Below are 16,466 nucleotides of genomic sequence, written 5' to 3' on the forward strand. Positions count from 1 at the left end.
ATCCTCAATATTTTTTTAAACCGTATGCAACAGTGAGAAAGCACCTTCCTTTTGCCTGCTGCGACAAATGAAAAAAGGGTGATGTCTGAACCATTGTGTGTGTATGTAAGAATTGACAAAAAATCTCCTATGGCACCGGAGTGAGAATCTAAGAGGAACAGGACTGCGGAATTTTGTGGGTGAAAGTAGAACAAAACATAAAAGTTGCAGACAGAAATGGGCTTAAATATAACTTATTTTTGCGGGAATGGGACAGAATCTTGGGGGAGAGGGACTGAAAAATCCATCCCTTGCTGACCTCTAAATACTAGTTTATTTTTTTAACCTGTTACTGTTAGACTTCAGAGTGGATCCCCTGACCTTTCCCAGCTTCCGAGAATGCATAATACTGTATGCAATACTGTATGTGTAATATGACAAGGCTTGCTGTGATATACAGTCAAACCAAATATTATTCAGAGATTTTTGATATATTTTTACTAGAGGGTGCAGGACACTATAGTTCATTTATGTAAGCGAGGATAGCAAAATAAAGTAAACTGTGACATATTATACCCAAAAATTCTTCATACAGTGGACTACCAGTAAAATTGATAAAAATTTGGAACCAAAAATTATTCAGACACTTTGACCTGACCATGTTTTGCTTAATTGTTATCTGACATAATTAAGATAAATTTTTTCTGACAGAGTTTAACTCTGAGATCTTGTCATATTTTATTACCATTTTTAAACTATAGTGAATAAACTGTATTAACGAATGAAATGTTCAAGGTGTCTGAATAAATTTTGGTTTGACTGTACATGAGACCGATTAATAATTGAGTAAGAAACAAACCATTCATGGTGTCAGACACAGAGCCGGCGATGGAGGCAGGAGAGTTGGTGGCACGGGACTGCGGAGCAGAAGACACAGGTTCGTCCACAATTACCAGCATGTCGCTGCTACTTTCATCTGCAGGAATGGAGCTGGGCTGGAGCTCACTGCTCAATGAGATCTGCAGAGACACATAGTTCTGGGGGTGAGACAGGGACAAAGGGACAGCACCACAAAGGAGAGACGGCAGGACCAGAAGATGGACGAAGAGGAGGAAGAGCGGCGTGAGATCAATGCAGCAAGTAAACGAGAGGATGTGTGTTGACAATGGCATAATAGCTCTATAGAAATCATCCATTCTTTGGGAAAGTTCTCACGTGATTATTTTGTGGACTCATCATCACCTAAACAATGTCATTACAGGACAAGCACTGTACAATAAATCTTCCTGACATCATGACCTCTGCAATTCAACACACATTATCAAGATCACAGAGTTATTTCAAAACCAGTCCAGGAAGTGCATATGGGTCGAGTCTCATTGGTTCTTACCTCACTAAAGGGGCTGGGCATGGCAGAGTCCATGTCCACACTGATGAATGAGTCTTCTCCATCTGCAGACAGATTGGAGTTGTCTGCAGACGGGACATATGGGATGACCATATTCACACCCTCCTTCTTCCTTTTAGCGTCTGGGTCATCCTCCTTTCTCTTCTTAAAATAAGAGGGATGCAGGGTGACAGGAAAATTGGACAAGAGTGGTTAGGGCATTTTCTGAGTGATCTGAGTAATCAATTCCTTGTGCCTCTATAAGGGCACTTACCCTTTCTGCATACTTCTCCCTCTTCCTCTTCCGCTCTTTCACCTTACTGCTCTCCTCCAGCTGCCGTTTCTCTTCCTGCCGAAAGCGCACTGCCCAGAAATACAACCATACCATCCAATCAGAGGAGAGCAAATGGACAATTGATTCATTATTATTACCTTATTTAGATTATACATATTCTTTAATGATCGTAAACAGAGTGGTAACTCACACTTTTTCTCAAGCTCCTCATCATCCAGCAGCAAGCTGACCACCTCTTTGGGTTTCAGAGTGTCAGGTTTAAAATTTCCTCCTGATATTACCATCCTCTGAATCTAAAGTGATTATTGAGACACAGAATAAATCAATCAAATAAGTAAGAGCAGAAAGAGGAGAAGACTCGACTCTTGGAAACATATACTGACTATAATGATGTGTTGATACAGACATCCTGGACTACATGTGACTGTTGAGAGCACATATGTAATTACAGTATAATTAGTGGTAATTGCAGTTAAAACCATGGGCTAAATATTCCTTTAACCCCCTCATCACTGCAAAGACTCTTCTGAGGTTTGACATTTAGATAAATATAGTTCTTGTAACTTAAACTGACAAATGTAAGCTATCAGGGGGAAAAGGGGGTAATTTGTCTATCCATTGCGGAATTAGCTGAATTAAAAGGAAAACGTGTTACATTATATTTTATGGAACCTTCTGGCCCAAGTAAGGTACTAGATACTGTGTACTAACCTCACTCTTTTCTTTGGCTCTCTGTAGGATGCGCTCCTCAATTGTTCCTTTGCAAATAAGCCGATAGACTGTGACCTGCTTGGTTTGTCCTAGTCTGTGGGCTCGATCCATGGCCTGCTGGTCAACTGTGGGGTTCCAGTCACTGTCGTAGAAGATCACCTGACAAGAGAGGAAATTAGTCACATGAAATGATTTCCTCATATCTACTCAATCCTATTTATGCCTATTCCAACTAATTAGTTCTTACGCAATTCAATTTTTTAAAAAAACTGTTTAATCCTCAGATTGCAAAACTTCACAATCCATTTGCTGTCTTTCATCGCTGCATATTGTACACAAACTGAAAAGTAATTTCTGGATCTGGCAAGATCTTATCTGATTGGCCAACCCAACGTAACTTCTGGGAGTAAAAGCACACAGGGTTTTTCATCAGTCCGCTTGAAAACCAGGCACCGGGCTGATACAATGAGTACTGTTGAGGATGAATTCACTGAATGTGAAGTATATATATATATATATATATATATATATATATATATATATATATATATATAACAATTTTACAGCTTTAAATTTTAGCGATAGATTTTGTCTCTTTAAAAAAAAAAAAAAAAAAAATTTATCCAAAATTTTGTCATGTCCTATTTATTTTACTCTGACTAAAATGGCATCTAATTATAGCTGACAAAAAAATACATTTTAGTTGACAAGAGTGTAAAATTAAACTAAATATTCAAACGTTTTATTTAATTTAAACATTGTTGTCATCATTTAAAGGCACAATATGTAATTTTTCACCACTAGAGGTCACTTATTCAAAACAAAGGCATAGCTTAATGACGCCGTGATTTCGTGGAATCGTGGGAGGTGTTGTCTTCACATCTACAGCCAGTGGAAAAGAATCCGACGGGACTCGGTCAGAAATCATATTCATGGATGAGCTAATGTATTAAAGATTTATCAACATTACTGTAGTATGAAGCAGGGTGTGGCTGAAATCTGCTGGAGCAGAACGAGGCCGCTGGAGTGATTGCTAATGAGAGATGAGCGCGACACATGGCTCGAGAGCAGTGGAGCTTTTATTATGCCGCAGACGACCGCTTCCGCTTCTTCCGGTCATGCGTATGTAGGGTAACTCAGCTCTGTTTTATCATATTAGATACATATGTGAGTTGAAAGTTGTTATAGTGCTACTCTGTGTGTTCTTTCGGCGGCTACTATGAGACACACTGCAGTAAGCTAGATCGATATTAGGCATGGTAAAACATGGTACTCATGTAAATCAAGAAAACAAGATTTAAACAATAAGACTTACTGTGTTGAGCTATATAACAATGATTCGTTTTCTGTCTATGAATGTATCCAAACAGTTGCTCACCTGTCTAATAAAACACATAATATATTAAAGTGTCTTTGGTCTTTCCGTAGGTTTTACAAAATAAAACAGATATCGAGGGTAAGGCGTGTCATTGATAGGCGACGCATGGACATGCTCGTGTCCTGGTTAAATTTGCTTATTTCTCTGGATTTAAACATTCTTGGAAACATTTGGGATAATGTAAGTACACAAGTCAACAACATATATAACATTGTTCTAGTTGTTTTTGGATATTTTAATCCAAACATCTTACACATTGTGCCTTTAACAAAAACATGTTAGAACATGAATGAAACGAATGTCCTTGTATTAGTAAATAGCTTCAGTTTAATTGTGTTCATTCACTAGAATAAAAATAGTTTAAAAAGCACTTTTATCATTAATTCTGTTAGGGCTATGTTTCATAAAATAAATTTCAAAACATTTTGAATCATTTATGCATGGTTTTCTAACGGTAAAAAAAAAAGTAAATATTTTCTATATATTGTTATAATAATATTCTTTCATTTCAGTAAAGTGATAATATAAAAAAAGAGAATTATAGAAACTGCTGCATTATTATTTATCTGTTTATTTAATGCCTTTCTATTATTGCGGTATTCACCATTTCCCGCCCCTAAACAAAACAAACTGTGGTTGGTCGCTTTACATGCTGACCATTTAGTCAAAGCTTCAAAGTGTTCATATTAAGGTCAATGAGTTCAGTGCTAAATGTCTTCGGGTTCATACAATATTAGAGGCCGTTCTCATGGCCTTCAGTTGGGGGAATGCGATCTGGTAACCATGATGTGCTGATTTTGTCTATGGCCTCACCGTGTCTGCAGCTGTCAGGTTGATCCCCAGGCCTCCGGCTCTGGTACTGAGGAGGAAGACAAAAATATCCGTCCTGCAAAGGGAGGGGAGACCAGAGCAGTGAGAGAAAACAAATAAATCGGCGGCAGATCGTGCTCTTTAAGGGGCCTGCCCAACCACCCAGGATTTACATAGAGAGACGTTTCAATATACAGCACACTCCTCTAGAAAATAAAAACCAGAGCTCACTGCACCCACAGAGAGCTGAGCTAATGCAAACCAGACCCTTTGATGAAGGGCGGGGAAAGAGAGGAGCGCAAAACCCTCTGCGCCTGACAACACCGCCAGGGATGAGGAATTTATGCTTGGTGACATTTCGAAAAAAAAAAGGCCCAATTAGGTTTAAGAAGAGACGGGCACTTACAGACGTGTATGTCTTATTTTCAATCTTAGCTGTCAGGCAGCTGAAAACTAGCTGAAAACTCACCGGCTCTGGAAGTCAGCCACCATGTCCCGCCGCTCCGAAATCTTGGATGAACCATCCAGTCTCATGTAAGTATGCTTGCGGTACACCATGTACTCCTGCAGGACAGTTGAGAAACATTTGAAGTAAGAAAATGGAAAATCAAGCAGGGAAACAAGTCAACGATATGAAACTAGTGTGTCTATAATCACTTTAATCCTCTCTTTAAATCTGCAGAGCTGGTTTTTCATAATATTCCCTTAACATGCAGCCACAGACCCTCATTAGTATTGCAGACTCTTTTCAGTGACTTTTCTCAGATGACCTCCCACTCTCCTACACCACCCAGAGTGAAACCTCAACTCCATCGGGCCTACGACTCCACTGGATGGCCTCCCAAAAGCACATCTGGACTGTATGAAGCGAACATTAGCACTCTCTTTGACATTAAATGTCTTTGATTAGGACTTTGTTCCAGCCTGAAGTAACATTAGATCACAAATCCCAAGGTTCTCTGCAGCTGTAAGTAACAAATGGGACCATCTTAAATGGCAATATACTGCTGAGAACATAACTCTCGGTTAGCAGAGTGTTGAACATAACGTGATTTAGCCTGAGACTTAGGAACAATGCCCGGAATACACTTGAACAGATCTCAAGTGGGGTTTGAGCAGTTGAACACATAATAAACAACAAAACTTGACCAAAATACTCAAGGGGTTTGCTTGGAAAGACACAATTTCAAAGGAGACAAGACTTGACAGTCTTCAGCTTCTGAGAACACATTGCTATAGAATAGAGGTTTTCAAACTGGGATTCAGTTCAGTGGTGCTGGGTGATCCACAGAAAATTGGAGAAAAAAAAAATTACAAAATGCTTTTTTCATGGCTGTCAAAGTTAACATGTTAAATTTAGATATAAATAAAATGTTAATGTAATGTTTTAAAACATTTAATGGTTTTAAAAATTGTTTTAACAGTAAAAATAAAAAGTCAATCGTAAAAAAGTAATAAAATAAACAATTATTTAATGACTACATTATGTAATCAGCAATTAGGACTACATTAGGTAATCAACAAAGCTAAAAATCTGTCACTGACTGGACAAACGCAGCACGTGACCTGTTTATATTGGCTCTAGCATTGTGCATCCTCATATTACACACTGCTGACTGCAATATTAAGTTTTTTCTGAGTGAACTTTTCAAACTATTAAGGTAAGAATGACGGTCTCTTCTTCATTCCAATTGTCGCGTTTTCCATCGGCGTTTGACATTTTTCCTATCATACGCAGAAACGACTGTTTATACAACGCGCTGTGTTTCCGTGACTGCCCAAAGCGCATGAACATAAGGCACGCGATTGGTTGTCGGTTGCTAAGCTTCTAGCTGTAACATTCTAACACTGTACAAGTTTGGCACCGCAAAAAATAAACCCGGGTAAAAAGTGTTGCTAGCCCCGCATCTAAATTACAAGTGTGAAACTCTCCTTTACCCAGGGTTAAGCGCAGTGTGAAAAGCCCTAGTGAGGGATTAAAATATAAGAAGAATTTTTGATGTCAGCTGAAAAGGAAAGTCATTTCAAAGGCAGAACAAGTTATTACATTTTGATGAAAGATTATGATGCCAAAACATTTTTTCTTTTGAATTATGTGCACCAGAAAATAGGATTAATTTAGATTTTTATGTTGACTTAAAGATAAAGTATAAAAAGTGTAGCTTTGCATGCCAATGCCAAAACTAATAACCAATCAAAAGCCATGTTTTTCCATGCTTAACTTTTTTTATAGATCATCTACTTCACAAATAAAGGAAGTCAAGTCTATGTAATCTGACTTTAGAAAGACTGCCATGGAAAATGCTTAAGCCAAAATGAATCTGAAGGAATTCCTATTGACTTGAGGTGTTTCTAGACTATGAGAGCTGTTGTGTTGGACTATAAGGGGCCTGTGTTGACAATGTTATTGGAGGGTTCTACATTTAGCTCCATGTTTGGCTTGTTGCTGAACATGTGGCAAACAACTGTGTGCCTTTGGAAAAAGTGATTGTTTCCTCCAGTTATCTACTCTCAGCCGCCTTTGTCCAGCAACAACAATATGGAGCTATTTAACAGCAAACATTCCTTTCACAAATCAAATTTAGCCATCATTTCTTTTGTGAGATTAACACTCAAAATACATCGAACATGTAAACAAAAACACGTACAGCATGACCTCAGAAATCTACTATCGATTCAGTACAGACAGATTTCTGTGGACATGAAGGAAAGGTTGAAGGTTGAGGGGAAAAAAACATGTCACAATGACATGACGTAGTTACATAATGTTCACAGGCCACAGAGCTGTCAGTCACCGACAGTGAGAAGTTCCTGGAAGCACTCACCTCTAAAAGGTCTATCATGCGGGTCATCTGAGAATAGATGAGGACTCGGTGGCCCTGAGACTTCAGTCGAGTCAGAAGCAGGTCTAGAGTGTGAAGCTTCCCGCTGTCTGTTATCAGAGACTCTTTGTCTGAAGAACAAAGCGGAGAAAAACACAGAGAAACGGTAAATAATGTGTCAACTCACAAGATCAAAACTGTATCCCACACTGTCAGAATGAAGCTGATTAGATAAATCAAAGGAAAATAATGAATAAGTTTGTGGAGTGACAGCAATTTCCCCTCCCCGCTCAAAGCGTTCTGTAATCACTCCACTCCCGATCCACTCCGGGTTTTCCATTTCCTGTTCCTCACTTACCGATGACAGAAATCCCACTCTCAGTAGCAAAATTTGTATCCAGTTAACGATCCACTGTAAAGTTCTTTAAAAATGTTTGTTTAATAATCTCATGGACATCTAAGCACAAAACATATTAAATTAAAAAATTATACTTTATAAAATTAATGTATTACGCTCAGAATGAAGTGTTATCGGAATGACCTTTCTCTTATTCTATGCTATCTGTGGTTACAGGCCAATAGTGTGTTTTTTTGTTTTTTTTTAAATTTATCTTTATTTTTACATTTAGATAAACATTTTGTCATCATCCAATGTTCACTGCAAGTTAATCTTTAAGAACACTACTAAAAAAAAAAAACACTACCAATTTACTAACACTGCTAAATGTAATCTTATATCTCAAACTGAATTTCAATTTTTTTCACAGACCAGAGAATCTAGTGGCAATGGGCTGTCAATGCCGTCACCCCAACAGTGCTTATAAAAGAGTAAGCACGGGCTTTCCCATTGTTGACTGGTACAACCCTTGACCTTAAGGTCAGCTCATGGGGGGTAAGTTAAATGACCCTGCTAGTCATGGGCACTCAGAAAGTGATTATACACACAAAGTGAGCCGGCTGCCAGAGCAATCTAGAGATCCCCAGAGAGAGTTTGAGGCCTGCTGGCCGAGCCTTAGACAGTACAAAAAGCATGACAAACACACGGCCAGCATGACCATGTTGCTGTTGCCACATCATGTCCATGCTAATGTGAACCATAGCTGAACCCTGACTCAACATCCCCATGACCCTGAAAGGGTCACGTGTGTAACCTTTTCAATGAGTGGAGGAGAATGGCTCAAATTAGCCTATACACCCAAGAATCTCATACTCACCATGCTGATAATTAACAAGATAATGACCACATGGATCTAATTTACTCCAAACAAGATGAACGTTTGCTCTAAGTCAGGCAGGGGGCTTTAACATCAGGCTTGTGGGCCATATTCAGCCTGAGAGATACTTTCAAATTAACCCTCAAGTGCTACTCAAAGACTAACGAACAAGCCTGCATGCATATATTCGTCAAAATAGTTACATACGGCTACACTAAACTACATGGAAAACTAGATCAAATTAAACCAATATGTTTGCAGAGAGGATGTTAAGCATAAAGAAAAAGTAATCATGAAGAAATTCCACATCCATCAGTTTCAGACAGAGCAGATATCTAAAATTTCCTTGGAAATGTTCAAAAACATGAGGTTAAAATGGGTCATCTTCAGTTTATTCATCTCTTGATTAAAAGCTTTTCTGAAGATTAGTGTTTCACTTATTGGTATATTAAATAAATATAATTTAATGTTTTCTTAAATTATAATGTAAACCAATTATATTCTATATATCTACAAAATTATCGTTTATTATAACAGATTAGTTAATGTTTAAATAATTTATTTAACTGGGCTTTTTTTTTTTTAAATAAAGCTGAATGCACACTAACATTCAAAAGTTTGGGGATAGTAAGATTTATTATGTTTTTAAAAGAAGTTACTTATGCTTACCAAGGCTGCATTTATTTGGTCAAAATTAAAAATATTGTTAAATATTATTGCAATTCAAAAATAACTGTTTTCTATTTTAAAATGTAATTTATGCCTGTGATTGTAAAGCTGAATTTTCAGCATCATTACTCCTGTCTTCAGTCACATGATCTTTCAGAAATCATTCTAATACGCTGATTTGGTGCTTAAGAAGCATTTCTTTTTATTATCACAGATGAAAATGGTTGTTCTTCCTAATATTTCTGTGGAAACAACTCATACATTATTTTCCAGGATCCTCTGATAAATAGCAAGTTCATAGAAAAAGTATTTATTTGAACTTTACTGTCACTTTAGATCAATTTAAAGCATCAAAGCTAAATACTGGTATTTAATCTTGAAAGTATTAATTACTTTAAAAAAATCTTTCTGACCCCAAATTTACCTAACTTAAATTGACAGTTGCTGTAGTGATTTACAGTGACTTGCTGCTGAGCATGCACATTTAAACTAATAAAGATCTCCTAGAGCTGGTATAATGATTATATACTACACTACATAATGATTATATACTATACTACTTTCAGACCACTAAAGACTGCTTGAAGGATCACATTTCATCGCCCGCTGAAATACATGTACACGTTTAACAACCATATCCCGCAATGGTAACAGCAATGGTTTCTTTAGCTAAAAGCAGAGGTTTAAGGTTCCTGATTGAGAGAAGGACGGTTTCAAAAAGAGAAAAGAGAGACTCCCATACGCTCTTGCCCATAAAGCTCTAATCTAATGGGTCTGGCGTCAGAGGGATAAGGCAACGAGCTGCCAGATCCCCCTTTAAGAAGCCCCTGAAAGACTGTGGGATGAAGATGGTGATCTAAGGGGATGATGTGATCCGTTGGTACCCACAACTCAGTGGCACCACTGAGTCTCCTCTGGTGTTTCCATTCCCTTCTTATCAAATCCCCCCACACGTCCTATTTCACAAGCCTGATGACTCTGCAATTATTCAGTTTTTTTTCTGTTAGACTTTACATGCCACTTCATCCAAACCATTCTGAGAGTCCTTAAACATGCTTATCAAAGCTAATTTCGTAAAAAAAAAAAAAAAAAAAAAAACATTTTCAGAGGGATCTAACGAGGGTGACTACATCATTTAGAATTCAAAATAACAGATTTAGGGGTGGATTATGTTGGAATGAAAGTTCATAGAGGACACCATGTATTTTCAGGATACTTTCCAACTGCAAACCAGGGGGAACTCAAAGGTACCAAGCACTGTACCATCTGATGTTACCATGGTTACCACTATCAATCCAACCCACCTGCTGGTGGCAACCCCTTAAAAGTGCCCTTCCAGGTGCCTTGGCTCTAATCCAATCCCTCCCGTCCAGAACTCAGGTCTGACCCGAGGGTGACCCAATTTAAAAATCTGCCACAGAGCCCTGGACGAGCTCATTAACCCCACTGCCTACTTAATTGCCCTTCCGCTGCATGCTAATTTCATTAAAGCAATCTGAGCTTTAGGGCCATTTCTTCTGGCAAAGGGACAGTGGGTGAAAGCTCAAGCACCGGGCTCTTATGACCTCTATGCTATAAGATTAGCTTTAGTGTTTACTGACGCCCAGAACAACCACTAGCCAACACCTAAACATGGGCACGGGGCCAAGTGGAGAGGTTGATTCTTAACACAAACAATATTTGTTTTGTCACTTCGTGAAACTTTGCTTAAGTGACAGTGATTACTGCACCTTAAAAACAGGGCAGAATTGCAAAAATAAATGATGTAATCATGCTTTAGAAGGAGTAGAGCTCAGATTTGAAGTGCGATATACTTCCAAATTAAGGGATAATTCACTCAGAATAAACATTCTGTCATCATTTACTCATGTTGTTTTAAACATGTATGACTTTCTTTATTCTGTAGAACACAAAAGAATATATTCTGAACAGCTGTTTTTGTCAATACAGTGGAAGACAATGGGGTCTAAAATAACACTGAGTGAAATATCCCTTTAAACTTTATAGAAGGCATTGAATACAACATTTAAGACATAAAACCCACAGACCAGCTGCTGAAAAAAATGTTCAGATAGTGGGGATATTCCATCTAAAGCCGTCTTTTTGTAGTCTACAGGTAAAGATCATGTGATACATTTGCCATACACACTGTTTATGGGGTCTTGCAGCAGTCAAGCGACCACAGATCTTTCAGGGGTGGGAAGTGAAATGGGCAAATGAGGGAGACTGTCATTAAGCTGTCATATATCGATTGTACTCACCAGATGCCGCCTGGGATCTGTGCACAAACACAAAAGCACAGGGGATGAAATATGTGACCACATTTTCAATTTCACACAAAATGGAGAGGGAGGTAAAGCAGACTAAAACCAAGCAAAATGCCCCCTCTGTAGGCCAAAAGGAGAACTGCATCAGGGAAGCAACTCATGAAAGGTCGACATTATGACATTTACAGCCCTTTGACCTGCAAAAACAAAATACGTGGTGGTCTTGAGGACATATTGAGTAGTGGAGCTCATGGGAAATCAGGGTTCGAGTCTGTCTCTTGCCATGTTCCCATACTGTTCCCCCTCTCTCTCCCCTTGATTTTCTGTCTCTTTCCATTATAAGAAAATGAATGTTTCACCAGACAAGAAGAATAAATATAAAAGTATAGTAATTCTAAAAAAAAAAATACTATTCTTTATTAGATGTGTGATATATTAGTGTGATTATACTCTTATTTTTTGGTAGGTGAAAATTTAATATACAAACTAAGGCGTTAAATATAATAAAAAATAAAAAAATAAAGAACTGGCATCTTACTGAAGGATAAGCTTCCCAAACACCTTGGTGAAGCCTGGCTGTTTTTCACAGCCAGAAAGGCGGGGCGAGGGAGCAGATCACAAACAATTATGCAGTCACTGTTGTTTGGGCCCCAAATCAAAAAGGCCAGGAATATTTCCGGCCATTTTGCTGGAGTGCAGAGATTCTTTGAAAGAACAGGAAGGGAAAGCAGAGTTTCCCACAGGCTGTCTGTGAGCTGAGCTCTGCAGCATTCTCACTCTCTCTCTCCCTCAAAACAACAGTTTAAAGCAGCAGTCGCATTACAACAATGTGCAGAGCTATTGTAAGAGAAAGCCTGTCCTTCTGTGGCCTGCTCCCAATTAGTGTGACACGAAAGGTACAGCAGCAACACGCTAACACACTCGAGTGTATAAACCACCCCGTGGGTGGCTGCACCTATGCTGACAGCGTCAAAAAAATATGCATCGAGTTGAATCTTGCTACAAGTGTAATTAAGTGATGATAAAAAAAAATACAGTAAATGTTTATGTAATACGAGGAGGGCATAGGTGAACCACATTCATTTGAGGGTTATCTCAGGAATAAATGTCTCTATGACTAAAGATGTAAATAAAAATGTATATACTTTTATTATTATTACTATTCTACTATATTAAATGTATGACAAGAGTGATCATCCTCATTTTTGTATGACTTTTTAATATACAACTCAAAACTGTTTCTGTAACTTAATGTAATCTATATCAGGGGTTTTTAGTCTACGGACCCCCAAATATGATCAAAGTTTAAAAGACATCTATACAGTTTCTTGTAAAGACCCAGACAAGAATACTTTCCAAAATTAATGTTATAAATTTGTCTAAAATATTATTTGGAAAACATATAGTGTCTCTTAAGTTAGTAAGTTACATTAATATGTTTCTTCTATTCATTATAGTACTATATTTATTTATTTACCTATTTATTTATTGACTGATTTAAAATGTACATGTTTTCTCTAAACATTTCTACGGACCCACTGGCACAGTGGTTCTCAAACTTTTAAACTCCATTCATAGCCCTAGATAATATATTCCAGGTCTACAAGGTCTAGACTTATCCAGGTTTTTCCAGACACTGGGGGGGGGGGGGGGGGGGGGGAACCTTTGTTGAGGGGTTGAATTAGAACAAGAAATATCTTGATTTTTAGTTGTTTTAGCTTATTTTAATGCCGGTTTTGTCTTGTTTTTTGTGTAAATCATCTAAGTCATCTTGAGGCCCCCTTGGCAGTTTGCTGAGGTTCTCTAGTGCCCCCCTGTTTGAGAACACTGCCCTGGTCCCTGTTTTAAAACCCCTGATCTATACAACTTATTTTTATATTGTTTATTTTGCAACTTAAGTTACAAATTTACAAATACAGTTATATTTTGAGATATATAATAAAAAGATTAGATTATTCAAAATTATTAAAAAGAGTTACCCTATTATTAGAAATCAATCAACACATTATCCCATTATTGCGAATAAACACTCCGCCAGCCTTTATATGGAGACGTGGGCCTTTAGTTCCATTAGCCAGTGGTGGGAGCGCCAACATACTTCAATGACTCTTACCCAGTCTTGTGTCATTTCCTTCCCTGGGTACAGTATGACTCTGAGAAAATGGGAGAAGTGCGCTCTGAAACACCTTTAGCCTGTGAATGAACATTCAGAGTGATACACACACACACTCACATTCAAAGCGCTTACCTAACGCTGTGCAGAAACAATGTCCAATAGTCCAACTTCCTTGCTTTGTCCCCCCTCCCAACTTCACAAGCGCTCCCAGACCTCTTTCTCTTCCCCAGTCTGCTCCCAGCAATTACACTGGAACGCGCACACAAACACATGCCTGCGCACAATTCATGCTACAGGCTCATGCAAAAATTTATCTTATCTGCAAAATAAGTCTTAAGCATGGCCTGGCACTGCTCCTATCGCACTGCTGTGCTAAACATGTGACAAATGGCTGTGCATTGGTGCCAAAACAGTGACAATGACTAAGAGGTGCACCGACCCTCAGACGTGGCCTCTTCCGTGACCTCCAGCCCTCTCCCATGGGTCTACATCTCGTTTTTAGCCACTCTGTGAGTTTTCTTTGATTGAAATGCACTTTGACCCCTGAGCACAGCAGTACCATGGGGTCCCCCCAAGGGCCTAAAGTCTTGCCATAATGAGCTGAGATGCAGTTCTCTGGTTTGTGTTCAGTCTAAAGGCGCAGTGACAATTATAGTTGCTTGGCAAAATTTTGTAGGCCAAATTTTGTGCAAGGGCAAAAAAGTTCAACAAACAGATTTCGCTCATGTTCAAGTTGGTCACCAAATTCTCCACATTCACCAATAGAAAGCTGCTTTAGTTTGACTGCTGTGCAAGCAGAGCCAAAGACTATAGATACAGAAAGACAGTTCACTACTATTAGTTATGAATAGGAGAAACTGCAATGCGCAATATGGCGGAATACATCCCGCCTTCTGAGTACAAAAACCAGTTGCTGATTGATAAAGTCAATTGCTGCCGTTAGAAGCTCTGTCTTCCCATAGAAACTTGAGACTCGCGCTTAGGACTGCACATGCACATTGGCTCATCTAGCCTGAAAAATCAACTTTTTTTTTTATTTTTCAATAAATTTTAGACTTTCTCTCGAGACACTCAAAACCACCAATGAATGTGAGAAAGTCCTTTTTCTTAAAAATAAAAAAAGGTCTTTGCAAGGACAATAAATGGATACAAATGTTTTGGAAAAATCTTTTAGGCGCTTTTACACACATAAACTTGCATGCTAACTCCCAGCCAGGATTTCACCTACCTGGAATCCTTATGAAGGACCAGCCATGTCTTTGCTGCAGGGCCATGATGCCCCCTGGGCTCTGCGGGAGGAAGGCCTGAGAGCGCTGAGCCCAGGCGCAAGCCAGCTCGGGGGATCCATACAGGAAGCACTGCTTAGCAATGAGACTCCCTCCATCGCGTATTAACCTCCATTCATACTCGGCACTGCGATCCGCACAGTAGCGTTCCATGGGAACTGAAGTCACCTAGGGAATGAAGAAAATTCCTTTGTCAACACCTCCAAGGCTGTTTACACTAATAAATTGTATTTTCCCCAGATAATTGGCATCTATTTCCCTATTCAGTCTTTTTATCGCTAAGAAACACCAAACAAATTGGAGCTTGAGGGGGGAGAAGAATCATTTCCAGTTGTTGAATGTGCACACACGCACACACACACACAACCCTGTCTTTCTGACATTTTGTCCGAACCCCGCCGCTCTGGCAGGAAAGCGTGGCAGAGGTCAGCGGTGCTAACAGTGCTAACAGGCCTTTGAGTAACAGATGACCATTTCCTGTAGTGATTCACACCGCTTACAATCCCTTCCACTGGCCGTTTCTTTTCTCTCCCTCTCCTTCTCGCTTTATCCCTCTTTCAGCTTTATGGAGAATTTTATGGCGTGCTGACAAGCGGATGATATTATCTTCCTTTCATTCCTTATCTCTGATGAAAAACAGCTCAGCTTTGGCCAGGCTTCCAGTTTTGTAGCGAACAGATGACCAATGGGAGTGCGAACACGCAGATGTGGCCATAAAAAGCCAACGGGTCAAGAGTCCCTCATGAATAAAGAGAAAAAAGGCGACTAATCTATCTTATCACTTTCCCACAGTGCCCATATGCCCCTGGTGCCTAGGGGCCTGTGCCAAAGCGGTGCCAATTCTCACAGCGCGGCCATGAGGCCAGACACAATCCCGACTCTCTGGGCTGGGATAACACAGAGATAGCCTCACATTAGCCAAGTTAACAGCAGATGTTTCAGGGAAAAGAAAACAGTTCCTCATACATGACTGAACCATTAACGTCACGGATATATTTCAGTAAAACACACTTACGTATAAAAGATTAATATCTTGACTTGCTTAAGTAGGACGTTTTCATGGGTCAATGTCTTTTGCTGGTTTGGGAACAACATTACTATCTGCCAGATTGCAGGTTTTTAGGTTAGGTTTTTAGGTTTACAATTAGGCTTATTTTGATAAAACTGTCATTTAATAAAACCTTTTATTAAATGACAGTTTTATCAAAATAAGCCTAACCTCATCTCTCGTTTAAAGGGTGATTTATGGGTAGGGTTAGGGATAGGAGAAGCACAGTGGTTCAAACTGGGAAAATGTGGAAGAAAATGAACACAAATAAAATAATTATGATATTACTAAAATTATAATAAAAAAATTTAATATAGAAAAAAAGAATTTACAAAAATCATTATATAAAAAACAATAAAAAAATTACATTATTAATTATATAAAATAATAATTATAAAAATAAATACACCTATGAATTATTACATTATTATATAAATAAAATAATTATAATAAATTACCATTAAGATTGACTGATTAATCAAAA

The 16,466-nt window shown here is 38.6% G+C and overlaps 2 protein-coding genes across 4 annotated transcripts in view; one reads left to right on the forward strand and one right to left on the reverse strand.

Moving 5' to 3' along the window:
- Nucleotides 1-16,466, forward strand: part of zbtb1 (zinc finger and BTB domain containing 1) — a 422,399-nt gene that overhangs the window by 312,217 nt on the left and 93,716 nt on the right. The gene's annotated exons all lie outside the window — the stretch shown is intronic.
- The window catches only part of ino80 (INO80 complex ATPase subunit), a 38,601-nt gene that overhangs the window by 2,915 nt on the left and 19,220 nt on the right, over nt 1-16,466 (reverse strand). For 2 of the 3 annotated variants that reach the window (XM_051874376.1, XM_051874374.1), the window contains exons 27-35: nt 14,877-15,102; nt 7,386-7,513; nt 5,030-5,124; nt 4,564-4,636; nt 2,373-2,531; nt 1,852-1,954; nt 1,641-1,729; nt 1,370-1,531; nt 839-998 (exon numbers count right to left, since the gene is read on the reverse strand). In XM_051874376.1, the coding sequence (XP_051730336.1) occupies nt 839-998; nt 1,370-1,531; nt 1,641-1,729; nt 1,852-1,954; nt 2,373-2,531; nt 4,564-4,636; nt 5,030-5,124; nt 7,386-7,513; nt 14,877-15,102 (1,195 nt within the window). The remainder of the gene's footprint in view (nt 1-838; nt 999-1,369; nt 1,532-1,640; nt 1,730-1,851; nt 1,955-2,372; nt 2,532-4,563; nt 4,637-5,029; nt 5,125-7,385; nt 7,514-14,876; nt 15,103-16,466) is intronic. The other variant, XM_051874375.1, reaches the window with a different exon arrangement.

This window comes from Ctenopharyngodon idella, chromosome 20 (assembly GCF_019924925.1).
Source record: "Ctenopharyngodon idella isolate HZGC_01 chromosome 20, HZGC01, whole genome shotgun sequence".
Taxonomy (NCBI): Eukaryota; Metazoa; Chordata; class Actinopteri; order Cypriniformes; family Xenocyprididae; genus Ctenopharyngodon; species Ctenopharyngodon idella.